Source organism: Nymphaea colorata, chromosome 1, assembly GCF_008831285.2.
Source record: "Nymphaea colorata isolate Beijing-Zhang1983 chromosome 1, ASM883128v2, whole genome shotgun sequence".
NCBI classification, from domain to species: Eukaryota; Viridiplantae; Streptophyta; class Magnoliopsida; order Nymphaeales; family Nymphaeaceae; genus Nymphaea; species Nymphaea colorata.
Window position 1 is genome coordinate 3,057,052 of NC_045138.2, and position 16,072 is coordinate 3,073,123.

At 38.1% G+C, this 16,072-nt stretch overlaps 2 protein-coding genes across 10 annotated transcripts; both read left to right on the forward strand.

The window, feature by feature from the left end:
• Positions 1–523: 523 nt before the first annotated feature.
• On the forward strand, positions 524–3,608 carry LOC116246498 (60S ribosomal protein L7a-2). 2 transcript variants are annotated; one of them, XM_031618406.2, is made up of 7 exons: positions 524–653; positions 1,585–1,632; positions 1,853–2,048; positions 2,632–2,801; positions 2,893–3,021; positions 3,111–3,203; positions 3,297–3,608. In XM_031618406.2, the coding sequence occupies exons 1-7, from the start codon at positions 651–653 to the stop codon at positions 3,426–3,428; spliced, it is 771 nt and encodes a 256-aa protein (XP_031474266.1). In that variant the 5' UTR covers positions 524–650; the 3' UTR covers positions 3,429–3,608. The 2 variants fall into 2 exon arrangements, with proteins under 2 accessions (XP_031474266.1, XP_031474265.1); XM_031618405.2 differs by having other exon boundaries at positions 526–653; positions 1,847–2,048.
• Positions 3,609–6,263: 2,655 nt separating this feature from the next.
• On the forward strand, positions 6,264–14,897 carry LOC116266656 (uncharacterized protein At5g08430-like). Of its 8 annotated transcripts, none has more exons than XM_050075457.1 (12): positions 6,264–6,430; positions 6,546–6,937; positions 7,058–7,133; positions 7,657–7,736; positions 8,025–8,212; positions 9,983–10,841; positions 10,996–11,117; positions 11,359–11,418; positions 12,336–12,386; positions 12,541–12,610; positions 13,356–13,643; positions 14,165–14,897. In XM_050075457.1, the coding sequence occupies exons 2-12, from the start codon at positions 6,886–6,888 to the stop codon at positions 14,605–14,607; spliced, it is 2,289 nt and encodes a 762-aa protein (XP_049931414.1). In that variant the 5' UTR covers positions 6,264–6,430; positions 6,546–6,885; the 3' UTR covers positions 14,608–14,897. The 8 variants fall into 8 exon arrangements, with proteins under 8 accessions (XP_049931414.1, XP_049931416.1, XP_049931415.1 ...); XM_050075459.1 differs by lacking the exon at positions 7,058–7,133 and having other exon boundaries at positions 6,265–6,430; positions 6,546–6,684; positions 6,818–6,937; XM_050075458.1 differs by lacking the exon at positions 7,058–7,133 and having other exon boundaries at positions 6,265–6,430; positions 6,546–6,684; positions 6,821–6,937.
• The last annotated feature ends 1,175 nt before the right edge of the window (positions 14,898–16,072 follow it).

Sequence of the window (16,072 nt, forward strand, 5' to 3'; positions counted from 1 at the left end):
CACCTTCTAAGAAATTTTATAGATGTTATTAGGATCGAATTAGTGGCAAAACAATTCGATTTGATGATTTGGGTGTTGGAAAGCAGTAGACAGGGGACAACTCTAAGACACCAAAAGTAGGTCTTATACCTTAAGGACATGAGGAGTCGGATAGAAGATTTGGCCGGCGGCAAGTCACTCCTGTCCATCCAGATTAAACCTGATCAGATTTAAATTTGAAATTTTGGTTTAAATAAAAGATTAAGTCCGGGTCCAAGTGTTAATGACAAATCTGATGAAGAGAGATCCGATTGTATCAAATCAGATTTGGTAAGTACTAGGTCCGATCCGAATGGAACCCATTTACGTCCCGTGTGGGCTGAACCTGAACGTGACCATTTCCCCAGCTAGGCCGAACATGTTCGGGTCAGGCATTTCGATCCCTTCCATGCCGAGTCTCAGATCTCCAATCTCTCGGTCTGGATCTTTGCATCTGGACCGTTCATCCATGATACGAGGAGCAGGCACTAGGGTTTTCATCTATCGGGGAACGCTGAGTATAAGGAGGGAGGTTGCGCCGAGTTTCTCTCTCTTGCATCTGGCCTTGCTGCGGAGGGGGAGGGAAGTCGAGCCGCAGAAGCCGAGGGGGAGAGGGGTTTTGTAGTCGGAAAATGGTAAGCGAGATCCTCCTCTGTCTTTTTCCTGATGCCCTGTTTCGATGAACCGGTCGGAATTTGGTTGCTTCGATTCTTCGTCGATCGGAATGACCCTCACACACACTCTCTTTCTCTCTTCACATGGTGTTCATTTTATTTTGTTCATTTGGCTCTTTTAGACTATTTCCTTTTGTGTAGGTTTTTGTTGGCTTTTTCGTTGCTATCCTCTTCATACGGCTGTTGTAAAAATTCGTGTTTTAGTATGTGATGGAGTTTTGTTGGTGATTAGTTAGCTTGTTGAGTGACATTTGGTTGAAGGTTAACGGTGTTAGTGAGGTTTTTTGTTCTGTCGGCGTTGTTGGAGTTCCTTGTCGATAACAGAAAATGTGATTGTGGGATGACGACCAGTTAACTACAAATTGGGATATTCTTGTTCCTGTGCGCGTGCTTTCGCTTTCCCGCTATGATCCAAATGTTGGGATGCATCGGCGACACCCTACTGAGACCGGTTTAGTTAACACTTGAAAGTACACCGTTTAGGTATATTGCTCGTGTATTTTGTTGTCAATTCCTGAAGTTGGTATTGTTTTTTTTAATTGTGGTGTAATTTGTACCAATATAAAGCCAAAAATAGCTCGTTAAAAGTGACATGGTGCTCCGGAAGTCTTCCTTTTGAACTCTTTAAATTGATTATCGCTATATGACACATGAAGTATACATAGGTAACCAATTGTGTTCGTGGTTGGTCGTGCTGCACCTGGAAACTAGTGCCTCAAAACCGTAAGATCTATGGACGTAGATTTATATGGCATCAAGTGCGGTTAATCTGTGTCAATAATATCATAGAAGAAAGAATTGGTTTGCACTCTTATAAACATGAAGCTGTGAATGTATTCTTGCATCTTATATTCGTGAATGATGCTTGACTTACCGTCAAATTTTCTTTCAGGCCCCAAAGAAGGGAGGGAAGCCGCCAGTGCCTGCTAAGAAGAAAGTTGTAAGGATCTTTCTTCATTTTGAGCGTCTTGAATTTATTTTTGATGATATTAATGGGACATTGAACTTGAACTGGTAGTTGGATTAAGAATTTAAGAACTGCATCTTCTTCTAGATATCTTCATAAATTGGTTGTATCCAGACTAGCTATTTCAGATGTTCTCATTCGTAAGATGCCTTATGGGCGATTCTCAGTTTCGTTTTGGTCTCTTTAGGAAAAGGTTGTGAACCCATTGTTTGAAAAGCGGCCAAAACAATTTGGAATTGGTGGTGCATTGCCCCCCAAAAAGGATCTGCACAGGTTTGTCAAATGGCCCAAAGTCGTTCGTATTCAAAGGCAACGTAGGATTCTGAAGCAGCGTTTGAAGGTTCCTCCTGCTTTGAACCAGTTCACAAAGACGCTTGACAAGAACGTTGGTGAGTCTCTCTGTCTCTGTCTCTCTCTTCTCTTTTCATTTTACTCTTCAATGGCTCTTTGATTGTCTCAGTTAATTGTGTCTCATCTGCCTTCCTTTTCCGTGTGGTGCTTTCACAATTTTGTTGACCAAAATTCTTCCAATATGTTATTCTTACTCACTCGTGATTTTATTACTCTTGCATTTCTGAAGTCTACCCTAGCTTTCTGTTTCATTGCTCCTCTCATTTATGATGCTGGCTGAAATCTTCTAATCTAGTCCATGCCACATATGCATGCCACGCTTTAGTACAATTTAGATGCAGCTGTTGGTTTTTTATGTTACACTATAATTCAGTTACATATATATCTTTCTTGTATGTGCATGTAAGCTTGTTCTACAAAGAAGCACAAGCAGAGGTCTATAAAATTATACCCTTGCCACACATACACCCAGATTTTTTTGAAAAATGCTGCACTACGAACTGCAGTTGTATGACCGTATCTTCTTCCCATTTGATTTCCTTAGAAGCCAGAGATTGTATGTGATTTGGAATCTCAGATTTTGATTTTATGTGACTTGGAAGCGTGTCTTCTTCTTTTCAGCATCCAATCTTTTCAAGATGCTGCTGAAGTATCGCCCTGAGGACAAAGCTGCTAAGAAGGAAAGACTTTTGAAGAGGGCTCAGGCAGAGGCAGAAGGCAAGCCCGTAGAGGTGAAGAAGCCCATTGTTGTTAAGTATGGGATCAATCACGTGACCTACCTTATTGAGCAGGTAAGCGTATGTTATTCCCTCCTGGTTAATTTGTCTGCTGAAGTCATTATATAACTCGCTTTGCTTTTCTATTGCTACACTTCTTGTCTAGAACAAGGCCCAGTTGGTGGTTATTGCTCATGACGTCGACCCAATTGAGCTGGTTGTGTGGTTGCCTGCTTTGTGCCGGAAAATGGAAATCCCATATTGCATAGTGAAAGGAAAAGCACGTCTTGGGGCGGTAATCCATTTAAATAATTTTCATTTCCTGATTTTTTTTATACTGATAGCCTATTACATGTTTATAAATTTGGTTCCACTTGTTTTCAGATTGTTCACAAGAAGACTGCTACTGCTCTCTGTCTAACATCTGTGAAGAATGAGGACAAATTGGAATTCAGCAAGATTATTGAGGCTGTTAAGGTAATTTTTGTTAGAGGAAGCATATTGGTATATCAAACCATTTCACAAGCAACTCGTTGAATAATTTATTGTCTACTTAACGTTGTGCTGCAGGCAAACTTCAACGACAAATATGATGAGCACAGGAAGAAATGGGGTGGTGGTATTATGGGTTCTAAATCACAGGCGAAAACTAAGGCAAAAGAAAAGCTTCTGGCCAAGGAAGCTGCACAGAGGATGAGCTGAGGAACCATAAAAACAGCTGTTAGATATAGGGGAAAATTGGTAATTGAGCTGTTTGCCGTTTAGGAGAGAAGCGGAGAAGAGTTTTATTTTGCCTTCTTGTTTTGTAGTGAATCTTTGTTTTATTGTTTTCTTTTTGGTTGTTTAAGGAATGCTTCTTTATCTCATGGTTATCATTTTTTATACTGCTGTCTTATCTCAATGCTTTTTATTGGGATTTATGTTCTTGTCAAAGAACATGGGAAAGTGTGCTAGTTCTTTAACGTCTCCGGATTTGTTCTGCTGGACATTGGAGTTCTGATTCTTACAATATTAGCGAAAGTTGGGAGCTTTTGAGGGTTAGAAACCTCCTGATGAATGGACTCCATTTCTTTTGGACCTGTCACTGCATTTAATCCAGCCAGAAAACTTGTCCTTGATGAAATATTATCAAAAGACCCTTTTGCCAATATGCAGATTTAGATTGAACCTATCGATGCATTTCAGCATATGTTCTTCGGCCCTGCCTGTTGCTGGAAGCGTCCTGTGGATTTTCTTGAACTTGATTATTTGCTTCTGAATTTATGGTCAGTGTTTGAGGTTTGGCCAAACCAAAGACAATATTTGGATGTAGAGAAATGAAGGGGATGCCTTTTCTTACCATGGTTTTCCTGGCGAACAGAATTCATGCTCTTCGACACCCTTAGCTTCCTCTCCCCCACCGCCACCACCGCGAGGTGAAATTTAGCTCAGTGATTAGAAATCACAGATCCATGGCATCTGCCACATGTGCCATTCGTGATGCTGTCAGCCTGCTGCAACGTTCTTTAAGTAGTTATTATTAAAACGTTCTTTAAGTAGTTATTTTTTTAATAAGTTCAACTTTAAACCTTACATGTTAAAAATCTAAAAATCATTAAGGTTCTGAAATCACCTTAGTTCTCAGATCCATTGTAATGAAACGAAACCTAAAGTAGTCACTTTTGGTTGTGCATATTAGGTTTGTAAAAAACGCTCGTCATGATTTTGTTTTTCGAAGAACACAAGAGACCCCTCTCGCAGTTAAAAGTGAAAAATTGAAAAAAGATCTTGACAATGATGAGCTGCCAAATCGAAGAATTTTTGGGAGGACTTTGATTGTTGTAGATTTTACATGATTTGTAGTTCATCAAAGTAAGGACATATTTGAAATCTTCATTTTATTTGTACATCCAAAAAAGGCTGCACTATAGGAAGGAGGACTTGATTTTATGTTCACGGATCTTAAATCAGTAAGATCTTGTGTCAGAGTATATCAAAGGCAATCAAACATGTCTGAAACCTTGCAGCAAGAAAATGCTTTCTGCAATGTTTTTCAGAGGAACAAGCATGCCACAATCCAAATTTGTGACGGACGCTGGAATGGTTTCTAGAGTTCGGGAATCATCACCCATATGCACAGTATAGAATCACCTAAGATTTAGGTGCTTATCATTTTATGCAAAGAACATGTCCTGATCATACACATAAAAAAGAGGAAAGAAAGAGGCAGACCGTGCGGTGTACCGCTAAAGTAGCTTTAAGGCGACGAGACAAATGAAAAAAAACCTTTCGGATTCTGTTGAATTTTGAAAAGGGGCTTTAACAGTGTTTGTCATCACTAAGCTAAACCTCAGAAGAACAAACCAAAACTCGGTTCATACTAGCCAGTTAAAGAAACTGGGTCACACGATTGTACATACGTAACTTTCTCCGAACGGACACTGGTTCGGACTGGGTTAGTAAAGAAACTGGAAAAAATTTGCGAATGGGAACTCTTGTTTTAGACATATAACATATTGATCCTCAACTTTTAAAGGCTAATAAGGGGGCCCTACTAGAGAAGGTCCTTTTTTTTTTTTTTTTAATGACAAGAATGCCCCAGGTATGAGGAGGGCCACAGTCCCCTCTCTCGTCACTAACCTGAGTTATAAGCGCCATGCATAAGGCTGGGCATCGGACTCGGGTTCAGACCCTATATAGAATCGGTCCAGGTCCACTCGGTACATTATTTTATTTTAATAATGATAAATATTTTATTATTAAAAATTAATTTACATTAAAGTGGTGACATACCTGCAAGTAATAACTGATGAAAAATACAATCTACATCAATTTCTATAGACCCATGGCATCTTCATATGAATTGATGGAAAATATCTTGAGGAATATCACCGAAAAATGGCTTAAGTGGTAAGGTACCTGCAAGTTTGGCCAACCTTACTGCCATTATCAGCCTCAAATATACATCACGCTCAAGGCATTCTACTTCCACTTAAAACTGCTCAAAATTTCCTTTGTCTTTGTTGCTTCATAGGAATTTGGTAGGCAGCGACCTTTCTTGTTAAGCTAACGAAATTGAGAGATTTGTAAATTTGTCTTTTCTCACTGCATCTTTTACCTTAATTTTTTTTTTGGACAAACTGTTCACAGTTGCAATTTCTTGGTTGCATACTTGCAGCAAAAATATCAGCTATTACCATGACAAAGTATCATCTAAGAACACTCGCTAGGTACACAACCAACAAGGTTGTTTTTTGACCGAACGCTCCTGTGGGCATTCCAACATACAAATGAGAGGTGTTGTAAAGTTGCATTTTCTCTTGTCCCTATATTTGTCAAATATTGTTATTTGCTGCTTTCCCTAAACGATATGGACGTGAGCTTTAAGTTGAGCATGCATCTTGTTCTTAAGAATGCAAGGGAAGTTCCATCTTGGCTTTCACAAAAAAATGGATAAATAAAAGTGTTTCCAAATTTAAGTGTAACATTTTGAGCCAGTAGGTTGGGCCTTCGTTTTTGCATAAAACAAAAAAAGAGAGAGAGAGAGAGAGAGAGGTGCGTAAAATGATGCCTGAAAATTATAAGAGAAAGGGCCCCATGGAAGAGAAGCTCTCTCTCTTTTTGAGAGGCCTGATGAAGGAGCACAATCTTTCTCTCTTTTTTTTTCTCTCTCTCTTCATTTTCTGGTTTTGCGGCTTATATAAGGAACTTCTTTTTCGCTGAAGGTGAGGTCCTCCTTGTTAGCTTTTTAACGAAGATCAATATGTTATACGCCCAAAACATGAGTGCCCATTTGTAGTTTTCTCAATAAACCTGCAACTAATGCCCCTCCTCTTGTAGCCTCCGGGAGTGGTGACTTGTTCAGCGCCGGAACCCAAGGTCTCTCTCTCTCTCTCTACTTTCCGGCGTACCGGCGACCGGAAAATTGTCTACATTCTTCAAACGACCTTTTGTTCCATATTCTGATCCTCCACGTCTGGTATTGGCGTTTTTCTTGTTACTCCACCCAAAGACTACTGTTTCTCCATCCTCATTTTAGTACTAACACTCTTGCCAAAGACGAACTCATAAGACTTTTTCTCCATCTTCCTTTGTTTCTTCATTCTCTGGAGAAGGAAAAATCGTTTCGAAAACTGATATTCAGAGATGGACGGCGAGCGAAAGGAAGAGATTGCAGAGGATGTCTGTTTCTTCTGCAAAGATGGTGGGGAGCTCCGTATTTGCGATTTCAAGTAAGGAAAACCGTTTTTTCTATGTGACACCGACGGCCATGCTTTATTGGGTTTTGCTCATTTTCGTTCTGCAGTTTTGCTTTGTTCCGAACCCTTCATGATTTTTCAACTGGTGAACAGCACGGACGCCCATGGGAGAGAAGCAGTGGCTCCGCTTCTTTTGTCATATCTCTCCGCTTTCGGCTTGTTGGGCTTGGTGGGTTTTTAATGAATGGATGTATGCATTGGTCGACACTGAAGTTAGGCGTCTTGCTTGCTTAGCATTTCGACTAAATGCATCCTCCTCATCTCTGGAATAGATATGCTCTCAATGTATGAAGATGGTCTATTTTCGGTTCTTATCATGTAGATGGAAACCGACATGACCCATGTGCATAGTTTTCCAGAGCTTGAGCCACCTGTATTTGTGCTTTGTGTATGTATGTATTATGACGGATGTGGGAATGCATTTGCACATGAATGACGAAAAATATGGTAATGGATTTGTGGGGTACGCATGTATACTTGTGCGCATGCAGGGCTACATGCATGCATGCATATAGTACACTACCTATGGATGCAAACGGTTAGAGGTATACCATGTTTAAATGCGTCTGGGACTGTGGCGAGAGGATGAAGTTGCCTGTACCATTTCCTGCAAACTTCCTTGAGTACATGCTGTATACCTGTTTGCAAGTAACATTTCTACTTCCTGAATATTGGAGGCGTTGTTGTGGCAGGTCATGCTTAAAAGCATATCATGCACCCTGTGTGGGTAAAGATCTCAAGTTTTTGGAGTTAGATGAATATTGGACATGTGGTAGGTACTTCTGTTTCTTGGTTTATGTCGATGAATCTGTAAAATGCATTTTTGTTAGCAACAATTTGGTCGTCTCTTATTAGTTGCGCTCAATGATGAAAAGAGATAGTCTTTATAGATGATTATTACCTGCATTCTGAAGTTTATCTTGTGGTAGTTGGCGGACCCTCCTTTTTTAAATACACAATGGTGGTTTTCTTGTTCATATATGGGTTCTTCTTTCAGTCCCAAATTTTTTATGCTGTTAGCAGTATCTTTTATTGTTTGACAGTAGGCCTCCGTGCATAGGTTGGCACTCGTGCTTCCTTTGTCAAAAGAGCTCGATCTTTCAATGCTTTTGCTGTCCAAGGTCTGTCTGTGCACAATGTATGGGAGCTGCCAGCTTTGTGGTCCTCAGAAAGGGGAAAGGATTTTGTGTCGAATGCCTGAAGCTTGCCTTGATGATAGAGAATGACATGGATGTGGATTCGGATGGGGTATGTTTTCTGGACGTCTGTAAGCTACACATTCTCTGCTAGCAACCAAATATTGTTCCCGGTTTGCTAATAGGGCAGGCTTTTTGTTTGGTCTTCTTCCATTTCTAGATTTTATCTTATCTAATATGATTTGGCCTCTACAGAGGCTTCAAGATAATTTTTTCATTTCTTAAACGCATCTCTCTGTTGGTCTTTTCTGGTGAATATATGCAAAGCTGCATTTTGTATCAAATTGATTTTCCAGCACTTCATGCTGATTGCCAGGTTATAGGTGCAGAGTTTATGAAGTTGATATATATATATATATATATATATATCCTTTGTACATCAATCTCGTTTGGATCTTAATCCAAGTAGCTTTGACATAATTCTATAGATGTGTCCAGCATGATATAAAAGTATAGATTGATTATTTGTGTTTTTTGACCAAATAAAGTTCATTCTTGAAAATGTGATGTTTCTTCAGCAATTGATTTTTTGTTCACAAAAAAGGAAAAACTTGATGCATGTTTGTTTCTGGTGATCCAAAAGCTTATCTTCACTTAAACGGTTAAACCTATCACCTGATCTGTAGGGTTGAATTTAAGGAAAGAATGAGAAAACAACAATTAGACCGCACATTCAAATGATTATAGCAAATGCATGTATATTCACAAGACGAACTTAGAAGATCATTTGATCTGGTAAAACTAAACGTACATATAACCGAACATCTAAATCCTCAGTTCATCGAAGCATAATTTCAGAACACCAACTCAGAAGATCGTCTAAGACTCTGAACTTGTAAAACCAAAAATAAATACAACAGAGTATCTAGGTCGTCGATCATCTTTATGTAGCGTAATTCACATGATTCACAGGAGGAAGATGAGAAAGAGAGATAGAGAGAGAAATCCTATATGTGTGTGTGTGTGTGTGTATTAAATGCATTTTTATAGCATGTCACTGATGGGACCTCTCTCCCTCTCTCTCTTTCTTTCTCTTTCTCTCGCTGTCCATTTTCCTTCTGTGAATCATGTGAATTGTGCTAGCTATAAATGATCAGGAACTTAGATACTCTGTTGTATTTATTTTTTGTTTTACAAGGTCAGACGATCTTCTGAATTGGTGTTCTGAAATTATATGAACTGAGGATTTAGATGTTCTGTTATATGTATTTTTGGTTTTACAAGGTCGGGCGATCTTCTAAGTTGGTCTTACGAGCTTATACTACAATGAACTTAATTTTAACTCACTAAATTTTTAAGGCGATTTTAGAGGTAGATGTGTTATAAGCCTCTAGGAACAGAAGAGAACATGTAACGAAAAGCCATATTGATACTTTAGAAACTCTATGGAAGTTGTGTTGTAGTTTCTGTCCAGTTTGCGGTTCCCAGCCTCCTAGATAATAAGTTTCACTTGAGGATTTAGAATTTTAGAAGGTGGCTTTTTGATAAAGCCCTCTTCAGAAACCAAAAGACGGACCTGTTTCAAATTTTATATTTATTGTTTTGTCAAGTACAATAGAGTTTATCTTTTAAAGAAATTTGGCTCCAGAAATAGAACTTACTTTTTTTTCCTTCCCAGTGTCACTAATCTTGCTATTACATAAAAGGTTAATCTAGTGATCTTAAAACGGTCATGGATGTCTAATTGCCTGTAGATGTTCTACTTTTTTTTAGCAGATAAATGGATGGAGTCTTCTTTGACTTGAGACCTCTGCTATTCCTTTTTATTAGTTGTTCTTGTGGCACATCCTTTTCCTGTTTATTCACTTGGACCTACTTTCAGGGTCAAGTGGATTTCACAGACACGGAAACCTTGGAATTTTTGTTCAAGGACTATTGGCCTATATTAAAGGAAAAAGAAAAATTGTCAATAGATGATCTTCACAAAGCTGATGAAATTCTAAAGAAAACTTCCAAAGATACTAGGATTATTTTAGACAAAAACTCTGACGATGACATGAAAACTGACAAAGAGTACTCACAAGAAGATGTTGAGACCATTGGCAGATCAGCTTTCAGAAGCAAGGGCACCTGCATTAGTAGCAAGGTCAAGAAAATTGTGCAAAGATACAAATCCAAAAAGAAGCAGTTTATAGGTTGGGGTTCAAAGGAGCTGATAGGCTTTCTACAATCGATTGGCAAAGCAACCGACAAGGAGTTTTCTCAGGCTGAAGTATTTGAGATTGTTAAGGAATACATACAAGAAAACAAGCTGCTGAATCCTCACAAAAGAAAACGGGTTTTATGTGACAGTAGGCTGCGTGCACTTTTTGGGAGAAAATCAATCAGCCGTCTTAAAATCAATGACTTGCTGGATCCACACTTTGCATCAAATGAAATGCCAGATGATGAGGCCAGTTATAGTTCAGAAGATGAGAATGACAGAAAATGTCGAAAGCTGGGTTCTAACCAAAAGAGTGGCAAATCAGCATGGAAACGAAATACGATGGCAGCAGGAAAAAATGCATTTGCCTGCATAACTGTCAAAAATATCAGGGCAGTTTACCTAAAACGGAGTCTAGTTGAGGAATTCCTCAAATCTGTTGAGTCATTTGATAGTAAAGTTACAGGTTGTTTCGTGAGAATCAGAAGTGATGCTAAAGCAATTCATAGAAGTTCTCATACACTTGTTCAAGTAACTGGTAAAGTCCTTTCCTTGGACCTCACATGTTCCCTTAATGTAACGTGCACCACATATATGTTGTCGCATGACAAAACACGCTCTTATTCATAGCCTCCTTATACTTTTAGTTTTATTGGAATAACCAGCTGGCTGGATTCTCTTTTTCTTTTCAGGCACAAAAAATCTAACAGAGAATTACAGAACAGGAAACATGCAAACAAACATAGTCCTGCTTGTGTCAGATTCAGATAAAGATATTCGTATTCACATGATCTCTGAGGATGAATTTACTGAGGTATGAACCAAAATGGCAAAAGGCTTTTTTGTGAGAAAGGTCTTCCATCATCAGGTTTTTTGCTAGCATCCAACACATTGGGGCAATTGAAACTTGAAATTTCTGTATCTTTCACATCCCTGATCCCACCGATGCCTGTTTACTTTGCATCAGTCTCATCTATAAACAAAACATAGCATCTTACAATATTTCCTATCATATTATTTTGTCAAGTTTCTTATTTTTGAGATTTCATGCACAGGAAGAGTGTGAAGAACTTTGCCAGATTATGAGACAAGGTCTTGTTAAAAGGCCAACGGTGGTGAGTATCTTGATGTTTTGCATTCGTTTTATACATGCATAACGAGCATGCTTGATTTTCTCAAGTGGTCCAGAGATTACATGGGACTACAGATATATGTTTTTTGCCTAAGGTTTGTTTGACAGGCTCAGCCAAGCTGAGTTCAAGCCTGTTATTTTATGGATCAAAAACATCCCAAGCTCGAGGCTGTGTGGCTTGCTTCTGCCCTAACTAGGAGGGAGAGTAAAGTATGACCTTTAAAACCTGGCAGCACATTAGTTCAGTGTCTCATTGTTCATGAAGCAGGTAGGGAAGCAATCATTTTCCTCTAATTGCCACAAATGTTCAAACAGCAGAAAACACATTTTATTTGAAAAAAAACGTGAGAAAAACGAAAAAAAAAGTCAGCCGAAAAAAAAAAACGAAAAAACATGTTTTTTTGAAAAAAAAAGTCAAATGAAAAAAAACACAAAAAAATGCGTTTTATTCACATTTTATTTCCTTTGTTTGTTTTTTTTACATTTTTTACGTTTTTACGCGTTTGTTCCGTTTTTTCCTATTTTTTCATGTTTTTTATATATTTTAATTGCCAGATTCTTATTTTCATATTTTTCACATTTTATTTTTAGTTTTTTATCTTTTTTTAAATTTTGTTGAGATTCTCCTGAGAAAAACAACTTTGCTGTATTATATCTAAGAAAAACCTCGCTGTTTTATACCTGAAAACGATATTTGTGACAATGGTTCACAGTCCTCCATATGTGAAAAGACTAGCTATCTTTTGCTAGGGAAGCTGGTGGACCATGGATATTTCTGTTTGTTTGTTGTGTCCTTAGTTTGTTTTTTCCTGTTGGCATTTTTTGTGTGTTCTTTTTGTTTTTTGTTTTTTTTGGTTTCTTCATTGTTTATAGAATTGATCAGATGTCCTTTCTTTGCAGGAGGAGCTTGAGAGGAAGGTTTTTGATCTACACGAGGATATAACCAACCATGTACTTTGCTACTAGATCACTAAATCAAGATGCAAATTCATCGATTGCTTAGGCCCTGTTGTTCATTTATCTTCTATTTAATTGACAATACAGGCATTCTCTATCCTTCTCTGGTAGCTCTAACACTCTTCTGTTGTAAAAAATGTACTTACAGAGAATTAAGAAAGAGATAGTCCTGCTACAGAATTTGATGAAACGGGCAAATGAAAAGGGTTGGCGCAGAGAATATCCTTTCTTAGAAATTGATTTTTTATTTTAGACTGACTGATCTGATCTCATTTTGTATATTTGCAATAATTGCTTTGAACGCTGTACTGTTTTCACCTAAAACCACAGATCATGTTCTAGGAATGAAATCATTAAATGTAATTTCACAACTTCGTGACTTAAATAAAACATCTAAATAGACTTGGGAATAAAGATAATCTCATAAGATGTCCAACAAGAGTGTAGATGAGCTTCTTAGTGCTTTGGTCTCCTTGCAACAGGAAAACTTTGTGGTCTTCAGCTTTATTTTCTTATCTTACTTCAGAAGCCAGGCTTTAAAAAATGAAAAATATGGATATATGTTTGCAACTTTAGGTTCACCAGCATATATCTATAGCAGCCCATCCTTGCTGAACCTGTAAAAAGACTTTTACCTGAATGGATTGAAATCAATGTGCTTGTATTTTTCTCCATGGAAAATTTATCAGGTTGATATATGAGCTAGGGAAAGAGATGTAAGGGAGTCAAAAAAGCTTGAACGAGAGAGACAGAGAAAAGCTTTGGCAGCTTATGACTGATAAAGTGGCATGTGGTGAGCATAGATTTTGAACACTAATAGAATGCCATGTCAATATTGTTTTCTTTCTACCCAAAGCGGAACTCACATATCTTGCATCAAAGTTTTGGCATGAGCACCTTACCTGATTTGATAATACTTACAGTTAATTTGTGGTTTCCCTTAATTAATTTCTTCTCTCTATAAGCTCATGGAGTATGCTGAAAAATTGGAAATACTTCAGAGACCTGATGAACAAGCACGGCTAGTGCAGGAGCTCCCAACTATTGTTGCAGACGCAGAAACTGAGGTTCTTGTTGTTGCCACTGAAATCAAGACTCCTGATCATGGGGGTAAAGAAGCAGAAAATGCCAACACTGCTGTTCAGAGACAAGTTCCTGAAAGTGAAGGCAATATCACTGAAATTGCAAATGTTACTGCAAAAAGAGAAACAGGCACTGCCATGCTCATAATTAACACAGAACCCACTGAAGGTGAAGCAGAGGGCTTTAATATTAGTTTATTGAACTTTATCCTAATTTACAACTAGTGTTTCAGAATCTTAGGTTGCTTAAGAATCTAGTAATTGTAAATGGTCTTGTTGCAGTCGTTAAAACATTGTTAGGAGCCACAACTACCTTGAAATATTTCTCTCTTTTCTTGATGTGTCCGTGTTCAGTTCCTGAAAATGAAGGCAATATCTATGAAATTGCGATTGTTACTGCAAAAGGAGAAAGTGACACTGCCACTGTCATCATTAACATAGAATCTCCTGAAGGTGAAGCTGGGGCTTCAATATTAGTTTATTCTGTTTAACAGCTAGTGTTTCACGATCTTAGGTTACTTAAGGATCTAGTAAAAATGTCCATGTTGTAGTCGTTAAAACATTATCAGGAGCCACAATTACCTTGAAATGTCTCTCTTTTCTTGACGTGTCCGCGTTCTGTTAGAGGAAATTGGAAAGAATGAAATTTTGCTTCATGAAACTTAAATGCATTTCCTGGTACTGTTGCAGGCAACGTTCCTATTGATCCCACCATGAAACTTCAGTTATCATCTGCTGATGCTGATGATGAGAAGAGTCACCAGAAAAAGCGATCTGCTGATGGTGACCATGGTGACGGTTGCCTAGAAAAAGCATCTACCGGTGTTGATAGCTCTAACTTTCACCAGCATTCTACTATAGTAGAAGAAACCCAAGAAAGAAAATCTCCAATCAGTGAGCATGAAACACTACGTCTGGAAAAAGGGGGTGGTGCAGAGGGTGAAAGTGCACTCTGGATGTATGGCGACCCCTCGGGGGCTATCCAAGGGCCATTTTCGCTTGAAGAACTAAGAGAATGGTATGAAGAAGGCTATTTTGCGGCAGATTTCAAGGTTTGGAAAAAAGATCAATCACAAGTAGATGCTTTTTTTTTGGTTGATGTGCTCCGCCAAGAGGCTGTGAAGCCCCAATAGCTCAGGTGGAATCTACTGTGAAATCTTGTATCTGGTTGGTTTTTTTTGCACAGGTGCCATATGGCTGAAATATAGGTAGACTCGCTTCTTGTAGCATACTGAAGTCTTTGCTGCTTTTCAGCTCGAATTTTTGTCTTTCAAATTGTACAGTGTCAAGGGATCCTAACTTGGGAGATCTTGTGCTATTGACATGTAAAAGCAGCTACGGGAGCTTGTAAATCTGTGAATTGATTGTCAGAAATCCAGATTTAGCCGTCTGATATGGTGGCACCCTTCTGTTTCATTTGATACATCCTTTTAGCTTTCTTTCCGCCCATCAGCTGATAGTTGTTCTTTTTGGAACTTTAGCTACTCAAAGTTATGTTACGTGAATGTGTGTGTTGGAGAGAACTTGAACCACATCGCTGTTGTTGTAAGATCACAGGTCCTATTCTTGGTCAGCCAGGGCATTGATTCTTTGGATTGGCATAAATTGGCAAAATATATCATAATATTCATTTTTTGAAAAAAAAAAGTGATATAAACAACAAAATCGAAGTTATTTAAAAATAAACTCAAGCGGCAGCTGGCATCTGCAACTGAATTTGAATCAGCTTTCTATATCACTGCTAAAGGCCAATATATGCCCTTGAAAGACCCTTTAATTGCAACGACAATGAAACAGTAACCAGTAAATGGGTGGTTTTGGTGGAGCTTCTTGTTATTAAGTTGCAAAGGTTGCTAATAAAAGCAGGGGCCTCATTCTCCTGAAGCCTTTCACTGGAAATGCACCTTAAAGCTGTTCTTCAACTCCTACTCACTAAAGACTTTAGTTTTCATGAGAATGATTGCTGGTGGAAGCTTCGTAATTCATTTGAATAGCAAACTATTTCTTTCTTTCTTTCTCATGGTAAAACATGAGAAAATATATCAAAATTAAGAATTAGGATGTTATTGCTTACTTTCTCATGTACCTTGGTTTCATATTTGAAAGCAATAATTTTTTTCCTTTTTGGGTTTAGAGTACAAATTTTACCAGTTTATGCCAGGACACTGTAATGAAAAGTTGACCTCTTTGAACTTGAAGGTTTTAAATTTAGAACCCCAACCAAGTGAACAAAGTTCTTGTTGAATTCCAATATAACATTATAACGTGCCCAGTGCCCTATGTTTTTTTTAAGCAATCATCTAGTTGCTTTTATACGTATCCAAAAGGATTAATCCGCAAGCAAATTAACTGGGAGAAAACCAAAAAGAACAATTTAATACGAATGGAATTGCCATTGGATGTTCAATTGACTTGCCTAAGCTCAAGCGGGGCTCGTTCTATTCGACTTGAATTGGAAATCCGATCAGAAACAATTAGGTATGAAAAAAATTTAACATCCTATTAAAAAATCGGATCGGTTTCTGATTTAAGAAATGACATTCGAATATATTTGAATTCAAATACACATAAATATCCTATTGAATTCGGATATAGATT

What these genes read in the sequence shown, in the direction of transcription:
- LOC116246498 (XM_031618405.2), top strand. An exon ending in TGACCTACCTTATTGAGCAG is followed by an intron (nt 2,802 to 2,892) that starts GTAAGCGTATGT and finishes CTTCTTGTCTAG; the next exon opens with AACAAGGCCCAGTTGGTGGT. An exon ending in AGATTATTGAGGCTGTTAAG is followed by an intron (nt 3,204 to 3,296) that starts GTAATTTTTGTT and finishes GTTGTGCTGCAG; the next exon opens with GCAAACTTCAACGACAAATA.
- LOC116266656 (XM_050075457.1), top strand. Translation starts at nt 6,886, where the DNA reads ATGTCTGTTTCTTCTGCAAAGATGGTGGGGAGCTCCGTATTTGCGATT. An exon ending in ACGAGGATATAACCAACCAT is followed by an intron (nt 12,387 to 12,540) that starts GTACTTTGCTAC and finishes ATGTACTTACAG; the next exon opens with AGAATTAAGAAAGAGATAGT. An exon ending in TGAAAAGGGTTGGCGCAGAG is followed by an intron (nt 12,611 to 13,355) that starts AATATCCTTTCT and finishes CTTCTCTCTATA; the next exon opens with AGCTCATGGAGTATGCTGAA.